The sequence below is a fragment of the Hylobates moloch genome, unplaced genomic scaffold (assembly GCF_009828535.3).
Source record: "Hylobates moloch isolate HMO894 unplaced genomic scaffold, HMol_V3 SCAFFOLD_14, whole genome shotgun sequence".
In the NCBI taxonomy this organism is placed as follows: Eukaryota; Metazoa; Chordata; class Mammalia; order Primates; family Hylobatidae; genus Hylobates; species Hylobates moloch.
In genome coordinates this window covers 81,244,296-81,260,095 of record NW_026652289.1, presented here as the reverse complement: position 1 = coordinate 81,260,095, position 15,800 = coordinate 81,244,296, and the positions used below count along the sequence as shown (strand labels likewise).

The 15,800-nt window shown below is 40.4% G+C and overlaps 1 protein-coding gene and 1 pseudogene across 8 annotated transcripts in view; one reads left to right on the top strand and one right to left on the bottom strand.

Annotated features, from left to right (window-relative positions):
- Window positions 1-15,800, bottom strand: part of FMN1 (formin 1) — a 434,114-nt gene that overhangs the window by 244,042 nt on the left and 174,272 nt on the right. For all 8 annotated transcript variants that reach the window (XM_058428057.1, XM_058428060.1, XM_058428056.1 and 5 more), the window contains one exon: window positions 3,009-3,070. In XM_058428057.1, the coding sequence (XP_058284040.1) occupies window positions 3,009-3,070 (62 nt within the window). The remainder of the gene's footprint in view (window positions 1-3,008; window positions 3,071-15,800) is intronic.
- On the top strand, window positions 7,126-8,042 carry LOC116481775 (heterogeneous nuclear ribonucleoprotein A1-like; annotated as a pseudogene).

The following is a 15,800-nucleotide window of genomic DNA, read 5'->3' as shown; positions in this document are numbered from 1 at the left end:
GTTCTCACTTATAGGTGGGAATTAAACAATGAGAACATGTGGACACAGGAAGGGGAACATCACACTCCGGGGACTGTTGTGGGGTAGGGGGAGGTGGGAGGGATAGCATTAGCACACCAACATGGCACATGTATACATATGTAACAAACCTGCACGTTGTGCACATGTACCCTAAAACTTAAAGTATAATAATAATATTTAAAAAAAAACTACAGCTAAGTGTATAAATCGGATGTACCACCCAGATGGCAATAGTGAGCCATGGTGGCCACGGCTTCAGCAATTAGGTAAAAATCATAAACGTGGGGCAAAAACAGTTGTTTAAGTGTACTAATATCATCAAAAGAGCAGATAATTTTTTTACAGATGGTTTTTAAAAATCTAAAGTATAGTTTGGAACATTTTTAATCTTTACTACTGTTAATCACACCTTAGTCTAACCTGTATTTTAAGTGCAGATCATGATCACAATATACTTTCCTTCTTCCATATACTCCTCTTTTCTATCTCCAATCTTTTCTTAGTTTGAGATATATAAGATCATAAGACTTTTGCAGAGACAGAATGAGACAATGTGTTTAGAACAATACCTAGCACAGCAAGAATTAAAAAACTGTAAGCATCTTCTGTTACCATGAATATTATTCCACTGTCAAAGTCCTAGCCAGGCTGGTCTACAGTTTGTGGAAAGCTAGGGTTAACTGTTACAACTTGGCTGTTAACAAAACTTCTGCTTACAGAATCACTTCTGTTCCTGCCCTCTTTAGGAATCTGTGTCTTAAATTATCCCCCACCAATTTCAGCTCCTCTGAGGCAGCTGAGAATCTTTTTCACATCAGAACAAAGAAAAAGAAAGAGAGGTCGGTCTCCCTTTGTAACAAGGGAGATAAGGACCTCCTCCTCTCCTTTTCTTCTAGGAGACAGGGGTACTTTTCCACTTTTTTGTTTCTTTGTGAAATTGACTCATTTTCTCTCCCAAACTACTTAAACTCTGCTGGATGGGTAGGACTTGAATTCATACACCATACTACTTATCGAATAATTTTCTGCTACTTGCAATAACATAACATATAATCCAATACACCGACTCAGTTATTTTTAAAAGCGCACTATCAATCATAGAAAAGAAGAATATTTTCATGTATCTGATAAGGGGTTAATATACAAAAAATATTTAAGGAATTCAAAGGCAAGAAAACAAACAGCCTGATTTAAAAATGAGCAAATAATCTGAAAATGTATTTCTCAAAAGAAGACATACAAAAGGGTCAACCAATATATGAAAAAATGCTCCAACATCACTAATCATCAGGGAAATGCAAACTAAAACCACGATGAGATATCACTTCACAACTGTTAGAATAGCTATTGCCAAAAAAGACAAAAGATTACAAGTATTGGTGAAGATACGGAAAAAGAGAACCCGTGCACACTGTTGGTGGGAATGTAAACTAGTTTGTAGAAAACAGTGTGGAGGCTTCTCAAAAAAATTAAAACTAGAACTACCATATGACCCAGAAATCCCACTACTGGGTATATATTTAAAGGAAGTGAAGTCAGTATGTTGAAGAGATATCTACACTCTCATGTTGATTGCAGCGTTATTCACAAAAGCCCAGATGTGGAATCAACGTTGAGTGTCCATCAATGGACAAATGGATAAAAAAAAAAAATGTGGTTTATATACAAAATGGAATAGTCTAGCCTTTAAAAAGGAAAAAAAAACCCTGTCATTTGCTACAATATGGATGAACCTAGAGAACATTATGTTATGTGAACTATGCCAAGCACAGAAAGACAGACACGGCATGACCTCATTTATGTGAGATATCTAAAAAAGTCGAACTCGCAGGAACAGGGAGTAGAATGGTGGTTACCAGGGGCTAGGGGCAGAGAGGGGTAAAAGGTGGGGAAGGATTAGGGAGATGTTGATGAAAGGAGACAAAATTTCAGTTAGATGTGAGAAATAAATTCAAGATGATCTTCTGTACAACGTGGTGACTATAGTTCATAACCATGTATTATATACTGTAAAATTTCTAAAAGAGCAGAGTTTTCGTGTTCTCACCACATATAAATGAGAAATATGTGAGGCAATGTATGTGAGGCAATGTATATATTAATTAGCTCAATTTAGTTACTCCACTATACATATTTCAAAACATGTCTATACCATATGTATACAATTTCTATTTGCAAATTAACAAATTTTTAGAAATGTCTGATCCACAGATTGATTAAATTAGCAAGTCATGAGTTAACATTAAATGAGGAAAAAATGTTACTGAAATTTTGCTGTCATTCTCTCCCGAAGCAGGGGGTTATTGCAGCCATCAGTAAACAGGTCTCAGTGCCTGATTCAGTATCCAGTTATCTGAAGTTAAGATTCTGAACTTTCTGCCACAGGCACTACAAGCAAATGCCAAACACCAGGAATGTCAACTAGATGGCAGCACAAGGGAAATGATCCCTCAGTCATTCCCGGCTTCACAAAGGAGGATCAGGTCAACAATTTCCCAGCACTCTCTGGGGATACGGAAGGGCTCAGAACAACTCCTCCTCCACCTCCTAGGGCTCCTTCCTTAAATTCTGTAATCTGCATCACATCATATTGCAGGGATGTGCTAAGAAACATACAGACATGAATACCCGAACAAGAGGAAGCTGAACAAAAATAATTTCCATCGTACCTAGAAAAAAAAACGACTATATTTTATATAACAGTAGAAGTCTATTCCATCTTCTCTTCTGCTTTAAAAATAAAATAATCATTTTCCAATCCAATCAAATGCATTTATGGTATTTTTTAAAATTAGAAACTGAATTCTATTAAAAACAGAATCCAAGGCTTTTCAAATTCCCTGTATAGACACAGTGCCTACTGGCAGCTGCAAGATGTGATGCTGTCTAGTTTAACACTTCAACTCAAGAGGAATATTTACTTCAGCATAGGAGAAAACCAAGTGTCAGTTCTATAGAACCCGTTCAGTAGCATCAAAGAGGTATACCTGCAGGTTTTCAATTTCTTCCTTGTGCTCCCTCTTCAAGTGTAAAATAGCAGCTTGGTATTCTGTAAAATCAAAAAAGAAGCCAATTACAAAGAAGTACAAAACTAAGCACATAATTTATCTAGTGGTCCTCTTAGAAATAAACTGACTAAAATAAATACCACAATCTGACATCAACCTGACAAGAGATGTTAAAAATTGCAGAAAGATAGGACAAGTAGTTCAGGGTAAAAGGTAAATTCCTTCCTTTTAGCAAACGCTGAATTATGAAAAGACACAAATTAAGCAGATGGGATAGGGTTAAAAGAAAAAAAAAAGGGATGATGAGTGTGTTCCAGATAAACACTGGGTCAGGAGTTTGTATTTAAGGAGTTGGAAATTAAGTCCCCACAGAGGACAAATACAGACGTGTTAAGAGCAAACAGGGCAGGAAACAAAAGAAAACTTTCTATGTGAGATCAGAGCACTCTATTTTTAACTCTGTTTCAAAAAAGAAAAAGAAAATCTCCATTTGAATGCAAGGCTAAGTAAGCACTCAGGGCTGATTTTAATCTTTATCTCAGAAAGTCAATACTATTTGTCATTTGGATGAGAGATTCTAGGGTGAATTGAGGCTGAAAGGACAAAAATAAATTTCTGGTCCAATTTTAATATGAGTCTAATAATGTTTATTTCAACAATAAGTCCCAAGTGTACACAAGAACTTCAGCCAACCACTAAAGCTATCATTCCGCTGGCTAAGCATGCAGCTGTCAAGACAACTTTATTTCCAGCAGAAATGCTAAGTGTGTGGGGTCATGGAACTACATAGGCTGCAGAGAACCACAAGACAAAATGCTATGAGCACACATTTTTGTGAGATAAGCCAATTATTTTACAAATGTGTTTGGGGTCATGAGTATGAGTAAGCAAGAAGTAGTTTTGACCTCATTTAAATATGTGTGAAAGCCAGGCTATTTCTCCAAGCAGATTTCCTAAATCAGGCATGAAAGTTTGTGTTTTAATTAAAAAATGGATGAAGGAAATCATTGGCAAAGCCATGCCAGATAAGTAGTGTTGCTGCTGATAATTATGGCTAGACAGACCTCTACTGTTGTGGGGAAGGTGCTCCACTGAGCTGTGAATCCATCAGAAAGTTCTGTGGGTTCTCAATCCAAATCATACCTTGAATGGTCTGGTAGTGACCACTTGTCATTATCCCCACCAGCACCACGATAATACAAGCTACCACCATCTCTGCTAGATTAAAGCAGTATACTTCTGGTAGGGTGCCTGCTTCTACTTTTAGCACCACTGTAACTGATTCTCACCAAAGCAGACTGAGTGATCTACATAGACATGAACCAGATCATCTCATCCTTGGTTTTTCACGCAATTAGAGTAAAATCAGAGCTCTCTGTTGCAGCCCATAAAGACTCCATGTCTTGGTTCCTACATATCTCTCCCTATCATTTCATACCACTTCTTCCCCTTGTTCATCATACTCCACGTACACTGGCTTTCTTGTCATTCCTTGAACTTGTCAAATTATTTTCTACCTCAAAATCTTTGCTAATATTGAAAACAATAATAATGGATTTCATTTGCTGACTACTTACGATGTATCAGGCATTATTCTAAGTCTACTTTATCAACTCATTTCATCCCCACAATAACCCTATGATGTAGGTACCATTATTGTCTCCATTACCGATGAAGATACTAATGCATAGAGACATTAAGTAGCTTGATCAAGGAAATAAAATAATTTTCAGAGCCAGTAAACATGCTTAATTTAATGGGTGAATGCATAAACAAATGATGGTATGTCCATATAATGGAATACTACTCAGCAATAAAGAGGAATATATGCATCAACATGGAGGAATCTTTTTTTTTTTTTTTTCCGAGATGGAGTTTCACTCGTTTCCCAGGCTAAAGTGCAATGGCACGATCTTGGCTCACTGGAACCTCCACCTCCCAAGTTCAAGCGATTCTTCTGCCTCAGCCCTCCAGAGTAGCTGGGATTACAGCCCACCACCACGCCCAGCTAATTTTTGTATTTTTAGTAGAGACAGGGTCTTACTATATTGGCCAGGCTAGTTTCAAACTCCTGACCTCAGGTGATCCACCCCCCTTGGCCTCTGAAAGTGCCTGGCCAACATGGAAGAATCTTAAAGGCACTATGCAGAGTGAAAGAAGTCAGTCTCAGAAGGCCAACCACTGTTCAATAGCATTTATATGACACCTGGAAAAGACAATCTAGAGGGATTAAGAACAGATCATAGTAGTAGTTGCCAGAGGTTAGAGATGGGGGTTCGGGGAGGGGGTTGACTACAAAGCGGCAGCAAGCAAAGGAATTTTAGGGATAATGATATTAGATATTATTCTCTATCCTGATTATGGTGGTTGTTACATGAATCCATACACATTAAATTCAAGAAACAGTACACCAAAAAAGGATGTTAATTTGTTTTAAATCTGACATTAAATATTATATTGGTAAATATTTTCCCTGTAAGATTCAGCATAACACAACGATACCTGCTACTATTGTTGATATTCATCATTTTTCTAGTGCTACTGGCAGATGTAATGGATGAGAAAAAAGACACAAAATCTACATAGATTATAAAGAGAAAAAGGAAGGTATTATTCTCTATTTTCATACACCTAGAAAAATCTAAAAGATCCAACTGATAAAATATTAGAATATGTATGTTTAGCAGAGTTGCTTGGTATTACGAACAAAAATATACAAAAATCCTCATAGTAGCAGTTTAAAAAAGGAAAGCATAACACATACAGCACTTCTCAAAATACAAAATATCCAGAAAAAACTCAACAGAAATATGTAAAGACCTCTTATAAGAAAATAACAACATTTTATTGACATATTTTACTAAAAAAAAAAAAACACACAGAAAGACAAGTGGGCAGGACATGTTTTTGATTTATAAGACTTCATATTGTAAAGCTGTGAGTTTTCCCAAACTGATTCCTTCAAAATTTCTTGAGTTTTGTTTTGTTTCAATATAAGGAGCCCATTCTAAAATGCATGTGGAAGCATGAAAGTGCAAAATGCCAATAAGAGCCAAGAAATGCATGAAAATATAGACTAAGTTAAGACAACTTACCTTACCTCCTAATGAGAATTATTTTTAATTCTTACAATGTAATTCACGTGGCATGGTACAGACACAGGGATAAACAAATTGGCTAATAAGATAGAATAGACAGTCTAGAAAGATACCATGATTTTAGGGTCACTTGATAATATGACAGAAGTAGCACTGAAGATCATTACTTACACAAAGAATTATCTTTTCAATAACTATTGGCTGCGAAAAAAATTAATATTCTGTTCATTTCTTATGGAAAAAGACAAAACTGGATCCTAACCTTATACTATAATCTATTCGAAGTCAATTAAGTGCTAAACTGTAAAAAGCAAAATCATAAATATTTTATAAGATAATATAGCATAGTATTTTACAGCCTCAGGATAGAAAAAGGATTTCTTAATATTCACAAAGCAATATATATAAAATAAAAAACCTGATAAATTTGACTACATAAGAACTTATTTTTCTTAAAATATACCATAGAGAAACAGATTGACAATAGATCAATCTATCATCAATAGAGGTAACATTCCCTACAGAGTGGGAGAATATACTTGTAACACCATCAATCAAGATCTAGTATAAATATATAAATGCATCCTACAAAACGATAGAAAATGAAGCCCATGTGAAAAATGAGCAAAAAGCATCAACACGCACTCTAAAAAGATATACAAATAATAACTATGTTAAAAGGTGCTCCTTATTAGTAATTAGGAATATTTAAAGTCTGACAACAGAGCATTGGTGAAGATGCAGAACAATGGAAACTTCCATACACTTCACTTACAGCACGAGTGCAAATTGGTATAATCACTATGAACAATGGTATTTTCTAATAAAGTTAAAGATATTCATGCTTTCTTAACCAACAATCCTAACCTCAGGCATATATAAATAACAAAACTATGAAGAAAAGCAACCTTTCTGTCAGTGGACAGCACCAAAGGAAGCATTGTCTCTCTTCCCACTGCCATCATGTCTACACGTCAGAGTCCCTCAAAGGGCCTGAACAGCTGTGGAAGCTCCTCATCAGAGGGCTGAGCTTTGAAACCACCGACAAGAGCCTCAGGAGCCATTTTGAGCAATGGGGAACGCTCAAGAACTGTGTGGTAATGAGAGATCCAACCATCAAGTATTCCAGGGGCTTTGGGTTTGTCTCATATGCCACTGTGGAGGAGGTGGATGCAACCATGAATGCAAGGCCACACAAGGTAGATGGAAGAATTGTAGAACCAAAGAGAGCTGTCTAAGAGAAGATTCTCAAAGACCAGGTGCCCACTCAACTGTGAAAAAGATGTTTGGTAGCATTAAAGAAGACACTGAAGAACATCACGTAAGAGATTATTTTCAACAGTATGGAAAAACGCAAGTGACTGAAATCATGACTGACTGAGGCAGTGACAAGAAAAGGGGCTTTGCCTTTGTAACCTTTGACAACCACGACTCTGTGGATAAGACTGTCATTCAGAAATACCATGCTGTAAATGACCAAAACTGTGAAGGTAGGAAAGCCCTGTCAAAGCAAGAGATGGCTAGTGCTTCATCCAGCCAAAGAAGACAAAGTAGTTCTGGAAACTTTCGTGGTGGCCATGGAGGTGGTTTTGGTGGGAACGACACCTTTGGTTATGGAGAAAACTTCAGTGGTCATGGTGGCTTCAGTGGCAGCTGTGGTGGAGGAGGATATGGTAGCAGTGGGGATGGCTATAATGGATTTGGTAATGATGGGAGCAATACTGGAGGTGGTGGAAGCTACAATGATTTTGGCAATTAAAACTACCAGTCTTCAAATTTTTGATCCATGAAGGGAAAAAACTTTGGAGGCAAAAGCTCTGGTTCCTATGATGGTGGAAGCCAGTACTTCACCAAACCACAAAACCAAGGAGGCTATAGGGGTAGCACTGGCTATGGCACTGGCAGAAGATTTTAATTACTGCCAGGAAACAAAGCTTAGCAAGAGAGTAGAGCCGGAGAAGTGACAGGGAAGCTATAGGTTTCAACAGGTTTGTGAACTCAGCAAAGCACAGTGGTGGCACAGGGCCTAGCTGCTACAAAGAAGACATGTTTTATACAATACTCCTGTGTATGGGCAAAAGAGTTAAGGACCATATTTGTGATTAGTTATATAACAGGTTATTTTAATTTCTGTTCTGTGGAAAGTATAAAGCATTCCAGCAAAGGGTTTTAATACAGTGGTTTTTTTGCACCCATGCTATCAATTGCTAAATGTAATAGTCTGATCATGAAGCTGAATAAATGCAACTTTTATTTTTAAAAAAAGAGTAGCAAGCAATAATATTAACAAAACTAAGAAGAATGGTGGTTTCCAGGAGAAGATGAACCAAGTTGGGTTGTGATTGAGCAAGGAGGTATTGTTATATGGGTGTTAAATGAAAAATTATTCTTTAAACTGGATATGTTTTATGAAATTCTCTTTATGCATATCTAACATTAAAATAAAAGAAAAAATACTTCTCTTTTGAAAATTGGTTACATTCGTTTTCTCAAATATCAATATAGGCAAAACAGAATATCTGAATTCATAAAATAAGAAGCAGAAAGTGACTTAGTAAGTTTAAATCTTGTGTAAATGTTGAGTCCTAACCCATGTCATGATAAATATCTAAACCCTAACCAATTCCAAACTTCTACAAAGTAGTCAAAGGAAGGCTACTTAAACCAAACTTCTTGTGAACTTGATGTCCTTGGAGAATAGCATCTACATTCTAAATAGAAATTATGCAGACTATATTTTGAAATGATTCATTTTGTGTATATTGTACCTATATGAGTGTGACAGATATCACTATGACTAACTCATTAACAAACCGATGAAGGAGACTACTGCAAAGCTAACATCTAGAAAAGCATGATTCATCTCCTCCTTTAACAAATATTTTTACCAAGAGTCCCAGTGTGACGGGTGGCAGGAAACACACTCCCATCCCAACAAGGATGACAGAATCCTTGGGCAGCATGTAGGAGGAGGAAGCTAATGCCTTTACTACCGGCACTGGTGAACGCTCACTTTGAGAGTTCACAAGAGAGTAGTAAGAGAATATAAAGGTTACAGAACAATGTCCATGAGTCAAAACTAAGTTAGTGCTTTCCAAATGTGTCTTGTTAGTGGCAGCCCCCTGCCCCCAGATGCTTCTTGAGGCTTGCAGATGCCTGAGAGTGTGTGAGGATGGGGAGGCAGAGGTGTCAACTCAAGACCAAGGATGTGTGTATTTGCTAAAAAGAGAACTTGACCCTAGCATTGGTATTCAGTAGCTCTGGGACCTTATAAATGTGTGAAAAGGAGGAACAGGAATTTTACATCAAGGTTGAAAAGGGCAGACTCATTTGAAGTCACATTAGCCCCTAATGGAAGTTAATAAATCAATTTAAATAATCTATTCCACAAGAAACAAGTCTAAAGAACGTCTTTTTAAAAACAGTAATATAGCCCATGAAAGACAGAGAAAGGAGTAAGGCTCCTAACTGGCAGGATTCAACATTTTGGAGAAAAAAAAAAAATAAAAGAACTTTCTCTGTAGAAATAAAACTCTTTCTAGTCTAGTATTTGGCTAATTGGTTCCTTCCCTTTATGTTGCACAAACCTTCCTTTTTGATCAGTTCACAATAACAAAACATCCTTTCTGCCAGGTGTCATTACAAGGTTTGTGCCCTCCAATTTGTGAACGGCAGAATTACAGATGATTTTACAAACACAGAAGGCATGTAGTAACCACTGCTGAAATCCATCACTTATTAAATGAGTTTACCTAATTACATATGGGTACAGATAACATTATTGAGGGTTATTTTTCAGGAATAGTTCTAAGCACTTCACGCAGATTAACTCCTGCCATTCTCACATCAAATTTAAAAGGTAGACTCTATCATATCAAGACTTATTTTACAGATGAAAAAATTCTTCTCCTCAGGTTGAACAACTTTCCTAAAACCACATGCTAGTAAGTGCCAACAATATCATTCAGACCCAAACAACCTGTGCTGGCTCTGCAGAGTTTTTGTTTGTTCCCTTGTTTTTGTTATTGCTGTCCTTGTGGTTGCATAAGCAGCAGATGCAAACAAAACCCAAAACCTCTATAAACTTAAAAGTTGCTTGCTTTATCCCATTACTAGAATCACTTGTAAACTTGGGGCAACTTTTTCATAACTCTGTAAAAGGGGAATGTTAATTTTAATCACAGGGAGGTTTGACGAGCCAGGGGTTAGAGTGAATCGTGTGAATTTCAATGGCTGGTACCAACAAGTTCTGTGATTATGATTCGTCCGTCTTTTCTATAGGAATTTCAGGGCCTGTAGTTACTAGTTTCTGGTTAAATCCGATTTTCACTTATGCGCTTTTTTTTTTTTTTTTTTTTTGAGACGGAGTCTCGCTCTGTCGCCCAGGCTGGAGTGCAGTGGTGCGATCTGGGCTCACTGCAAGCTCCGCCTCCCGGGTTCACGCCATTCTCCTGCCTCAGCCTCTCCCAGTAGCTGGGACTACAGGCGCCCGCCACCACGCCCGGCTAATTTTTTTTTTTTTTTTTGTATTTTTAGTAGAGACGGGGTTTCACCATGGTCTTGATCTCCTGACCTCGTGATCCACCCGCCTCGGCCTCCCAAAGTGCTGGGATTACAAGCGTGAGCCACCGGGCCCGGCCATTTATGCGCTCTTTCTTACACATATATCCAAGCCTCCACTGCATCACACACGCACATGACATGGGCAAAACTGGATTATGTACAGTTAGGAATTAGAAACTTTCTGAATTCTCCACTGAGTAGGAAACATGGATCTACTCCTACCCACGGATCCTGATTTGTCTGGCCTGTGCCTCTCACTGGCCTTTACCCACTACTTCACATTGTTATATTTTCAAGTATGTATGTAACTTAAAAGGTAAAAAACATTCCTCTGAATTATACTTGGGCGATAATCAGTGCTTCCAAAGCTTAGCACACACTCCGGCAAGGTCATTTTTTGTAACAGATATCTGAACTTTTTATTTTGACAGTTAAATGTTTTAATGTGCATTAGGAAAAAACTATCAAACTAACACATAAAACCCAGGATTTCACTGATAATGCTTTCCAGACAGTGTTGATCGGAGTTTGGTCCCTGGACCAGGAGCATCAGCATCATCTGGAACATCTTAGAAATGCACATTCTTTCCTCTACGGTGGATCTATTGACTTGGAATCTCTGAGGCTGCTTTACCAAGCCTACCAAGTGATTATGATACAAAGCAAAGTTTGAGAACCACTGCTTTAATAAGGCTTATTTAAGCAAAAACAGTAAATTCATTAAAATAACAAATTAAATAATAGTAAAAATAGTATAAATATGTATCAAATTTCAAGAAGCTGGTGCATAAAGGATGACATTTGAAAAAATATACTAATTACTGACAGATAAATACAAATTCAAACAAACTCATCCATGAGTGAATGTACAAAGCTTCTCCAACCATTTCTAACATTGACAAAAATAGTCACAGTTCATGTAAGGCAGAGTCACAAGTCATTTACTCCAAAACCTAAGAATAAAATCAAATGTGAGCTTTCATATTTAATAAGCTTATGAAACCAAAGTGTGCAGCCTGGTCTTGGTGCACTGCAGGTCCTCTATTTCCCTTCCAGATGCTTATAAACAATGCAGTCCTTAGTAACTGTGCAGTTTGAAGAAAGCATAACCAGTTTTATGTCTGTCAGAAACTGTGGAGGTAGATTCAAAGGCAGTGAAGTAAAGAGAAAATAGTCAACAGCTGCCAGCAGAACTTTTTAACTGGGTGTCTCAGGCTAGCAACTGGTGAGAGGCCATTACCTGTAATGTTGATACAACACCTTTTATCGGTGGGCCTTCAACAACCACACATATGTTAGCAAAAGTACAATAAGAAATCTAACTCCACTGTTTGATGATTGATTGCTGACAGTTTTTAAGCCTCACCCCTCCTTCTTCCCCAGTGTCCCACACATGTGGGCAATCTGATAGGAAAGGCTTTGACATAGGAGATTTGAACTACACAAGCCACTGCCCACACAAGCCATAGCCCAGTGCTATCTGCTGAACACCATAAAAACCCCAAGCCAGTTTTCTCCACTTTCTCTTGCAAGTCATTTTTGGACCAGCTTAAGAGGCCTGTCTTGCTTTCCCCAGAGGTCTCATCATGTGAATAATAAACCTTTTCATGCCCTTGTGTGTGTGCAAACACATAATGCATCTGTGGTCATCAATATTGGCATCTGAATCAAATTTGGGGTGGCCAGGGTTCACCCTGCCTCTTCAAAAACGATGAGGCCATACTCTAGAACTTAAAGTATAATTAAAAAAAAAAAAAGTGGTTGCCAAGGCCTTGGGAGGAGGGAGGAATCAGTGGAGCAACGGGGTTTTTAGGACAGTGCAACTACTTTGTATGCTACTGTAATAGTAGATACGGGTCATATATTATTCAAAACCCATGTTCAGTACAGAGTCAATTCTAATGTAAACTGTGGACTTTAGTTAATAGTAACGTATTGGGTCATCAACTGTAACAAATGTACCACTCCAATGGAGGATGCTAATACTAAGGAAAATTGTGGTATGCGTGTGCAGTAGAGGGTGAGAGAGAACTCTGTACTCTCCGCTCAATTTTTCTATCAAGCTAAAACTACTCTAAAAATAAAGTTGATTTTTTTTTTAAAAGAAGTGAATTATCAATGAATCAACCTACTATGTTGTTCAATAACGTACAGAAAGGAGCTCAGTTTCTGTACCAGAAAAATAAAATATTGGACAATAACTGGGAGAAATCCCATGAATTCAGGAATTGTAACCGTCAACCTCTTTCCTCATTCAACACATAGAATTTTTTTAGGCAGAAATATAAAAATGTCAATATTAAAAAATGAGGGGAAACTTCCAATTCTCCAAGCCACTAGTTTCTTACCACTATGGTTTGAATGTTTGTGTCCTACTAAAATTCATATGATGGGCCGGGTGCGGTGGCTCACGCCTGTAATCCCAGCACTTTGGGAGGCCAAGGCAGGAGGATTTCCTGAGGTCAGGGGTTCGAGACCAGCCTGGCCAACATGGCGAAACCCCGTCTCTACTAAAAATACAAAAATTGGCTGGATGTGGTGGCTTGTGCCTGTAATCCCAGCTACTCGGGAGGCAGAGGAAGGAGAATCACTTGAACCCAGGAGGTGGAGGTTGCAGTGAGCCGAGATCACACCACTGCACTCCAGCCTGGGCAACAGAGCGACACTCTCTCTCAAAAAAAAAAAAAAATTTATATGTTAAAATCCTACCCCCTAAGGTGATGGTACTAGGAGATGGGGCCTTTGGGAGGTGATGAGGTCATGAAGGCAGAGCCCTTGTGCATGAGATTAGTGTCTGTGATACTGCAAAATATGTATTTGGTCCTTGACCCCATTTCCTGACAATTTCTAAAATCCTTACACTTTCCAAAGTGATGTCCTTTTTTTAAATCTTAATGATTGACCAATATCTGGAAGCCTTTAGGTAGCTTCAGGATGGGGGCAGGACACCTGAAAGACCAAGACATGATTAGAGGATTGGGACTTTCAAGTCCCACCTCCCAACCAATGGGGAGGGCAGAGGAGCTGAAGGTTGAGTCGCTCATCAATGGCCAATGATTTCATCACCCACGCGTACATAATAGAGCTTCAGTGAGAACCCAAGAGGACTGGGTTCAGAAACCTTCTGGACAGCTGAACACGAAAAGGTTCCTGGAGGGTGGTGCGCCCAGGAAGAAATGTAAGCTCTACGCCCCTTCCCCCCATACCTTGTCCTATGCATCTCTTCATCTGTATCCTTTGTACCACTGTGTCTGGAATTGGTGGGTTCTTGGTCTCACTGACTTCAAGAATGAAGCCACGGACCCTTGCGTGAGTGTTACAGTTCTTAAAGGCGGCGTGTCCGGAGTTTGTTCCTTCTGATGTTCAGATGTGTTCGGAGTTTCTTCCTTCTGGTGGGTTGGTGGTCTCGCTGGCTTCAGGAGTGAAGCTGCAGACCTTCCCGGTCAGTGGTACAGCTCTTAAGGCAGCGCGTCTGTAACTGTTCGTTCCTCCCGGTGGGTTCGTGGTCTCACTGGCTCAGGAGTGAACCTGCAGACCTTCATGGTGAGTGTTACAGCTCATAAAGGTAGTGTTGATCCACAGGAGTGAGCAGCAGCAAGATTTACTGCAAAGAGTGAAAGAACAAAGCTCCCACTGTGCGGAAGAGGACCCCAGCGGATTGCCACTGCTGGCTCCGGCAGCCGGCTTTTATTCTCTTATCTGGCCCCACCCACATCCTGCTGATTGGTCCATTTTACAGAGAGCCGACTGGTCTGTTTTACAGAGAGCTGATTGGTCCGTTTTGGCAGGATGCTGATTGGTGCATTCACAATCCCTGAGCTAAACACAAAAGTTCTCCACGTCCCCACTAGATTAGCTAGATATAGAGTGTCCACTGGTGTATTTACAAACCCTGAGCTAGACACAGAGTGCTGATTGGTGCATTTACAAACCTTGAGCTAGATACAGACTGCCAATTGGTGCATTCACAATCCCTTAGCTAGACTTCAAGATTCTCCAAGTCCCCACCGGACTCAGGAGCCCAGCTGGCTTCACCCAGTGGATCCTGCACCAGGGCCGCAGGTGGAGCTGCCTGCCAGTCCCACGCCGTGCACGCACACTCCTCAGCCCTTGGGCGGTTGATGGGACCGGGCACCGTGGAGCAGGGGGCGGTGCTCGTCGGGGATGCTCGGGCAGCATAGAAGCCCACGGCAGGTGGGGGGGTGGGAAACTCAGGCATGGCGGGCTGCAGGTCCCGAGCCCTGCCCTGCGGGGAGGCAGCTAAGCCCTGGCAAGAAATCAAGCACAGCACCAGTGGGCCAGCACTGCTGGGGGACCCGGCGCACCCTCCGCAGCTGCTGGCCTGAGTGCTAAGCCTCTCACTGACTGCGGCAGGGCTGGCTAGCTGCTCCAAGTGCAGGCCTGCCAAGCCCACACCCACCTGGATCTCTAGCTAGCCCAGAAGCGCCGTGTGCAGCCCTGGTTCCCTTGGGTGCCTCTCCCTCCACACCTCCCTACAAGCGGAGAGAGCCGGCTCTGCCCTCAGCCAGCCCAGAGAAGGGCTCCCACGGTGCAGTGGTGGGCTGAAGGGCTCTTCAAGCACAGCTAGAATGGGTGCCAAGGCAGAGGAGGCACCAACAGCGAGCGAGGGCTGCGAGGGCTGCCAGCACGCTGTCACCTCTCACTATGCTTTCTAATAAACCAGCAAACGTGTTTCCCTGAGCTCTGTGAGCAACTCCAGCAAATTAACCAAATCTAAAGAGGCTGGGGTTGTGAGAACCCCTACTTGAAGTTGGTCGGTCAGAAGGTCTGGAAGCTCAGACTTGTCACTGGCATCTGAAAGGGGGGCAGTCTTGTGGCACCGAGCCCTCAACTTGTGGTATCAAATACTATCGCCAGGTAAACAGTGTCACTATTGAATTGGGGAATACCCAGCTGCTAGTGTCCACTACAGAACTGACTGCTTGCTTGGGAAACCAACCCCCTCCACCCCACCACCAGATTTGGCACTATAAGACTATGTGGCCAGGCGCGGTGGTTCACGCCTGTAATCCCAGCATTTGGGGAGGCCGAGGTGGGTGGATCACCGGAGGTCCGGAGCTCCAGACCAGCCTGACCAACATGGTGAAAC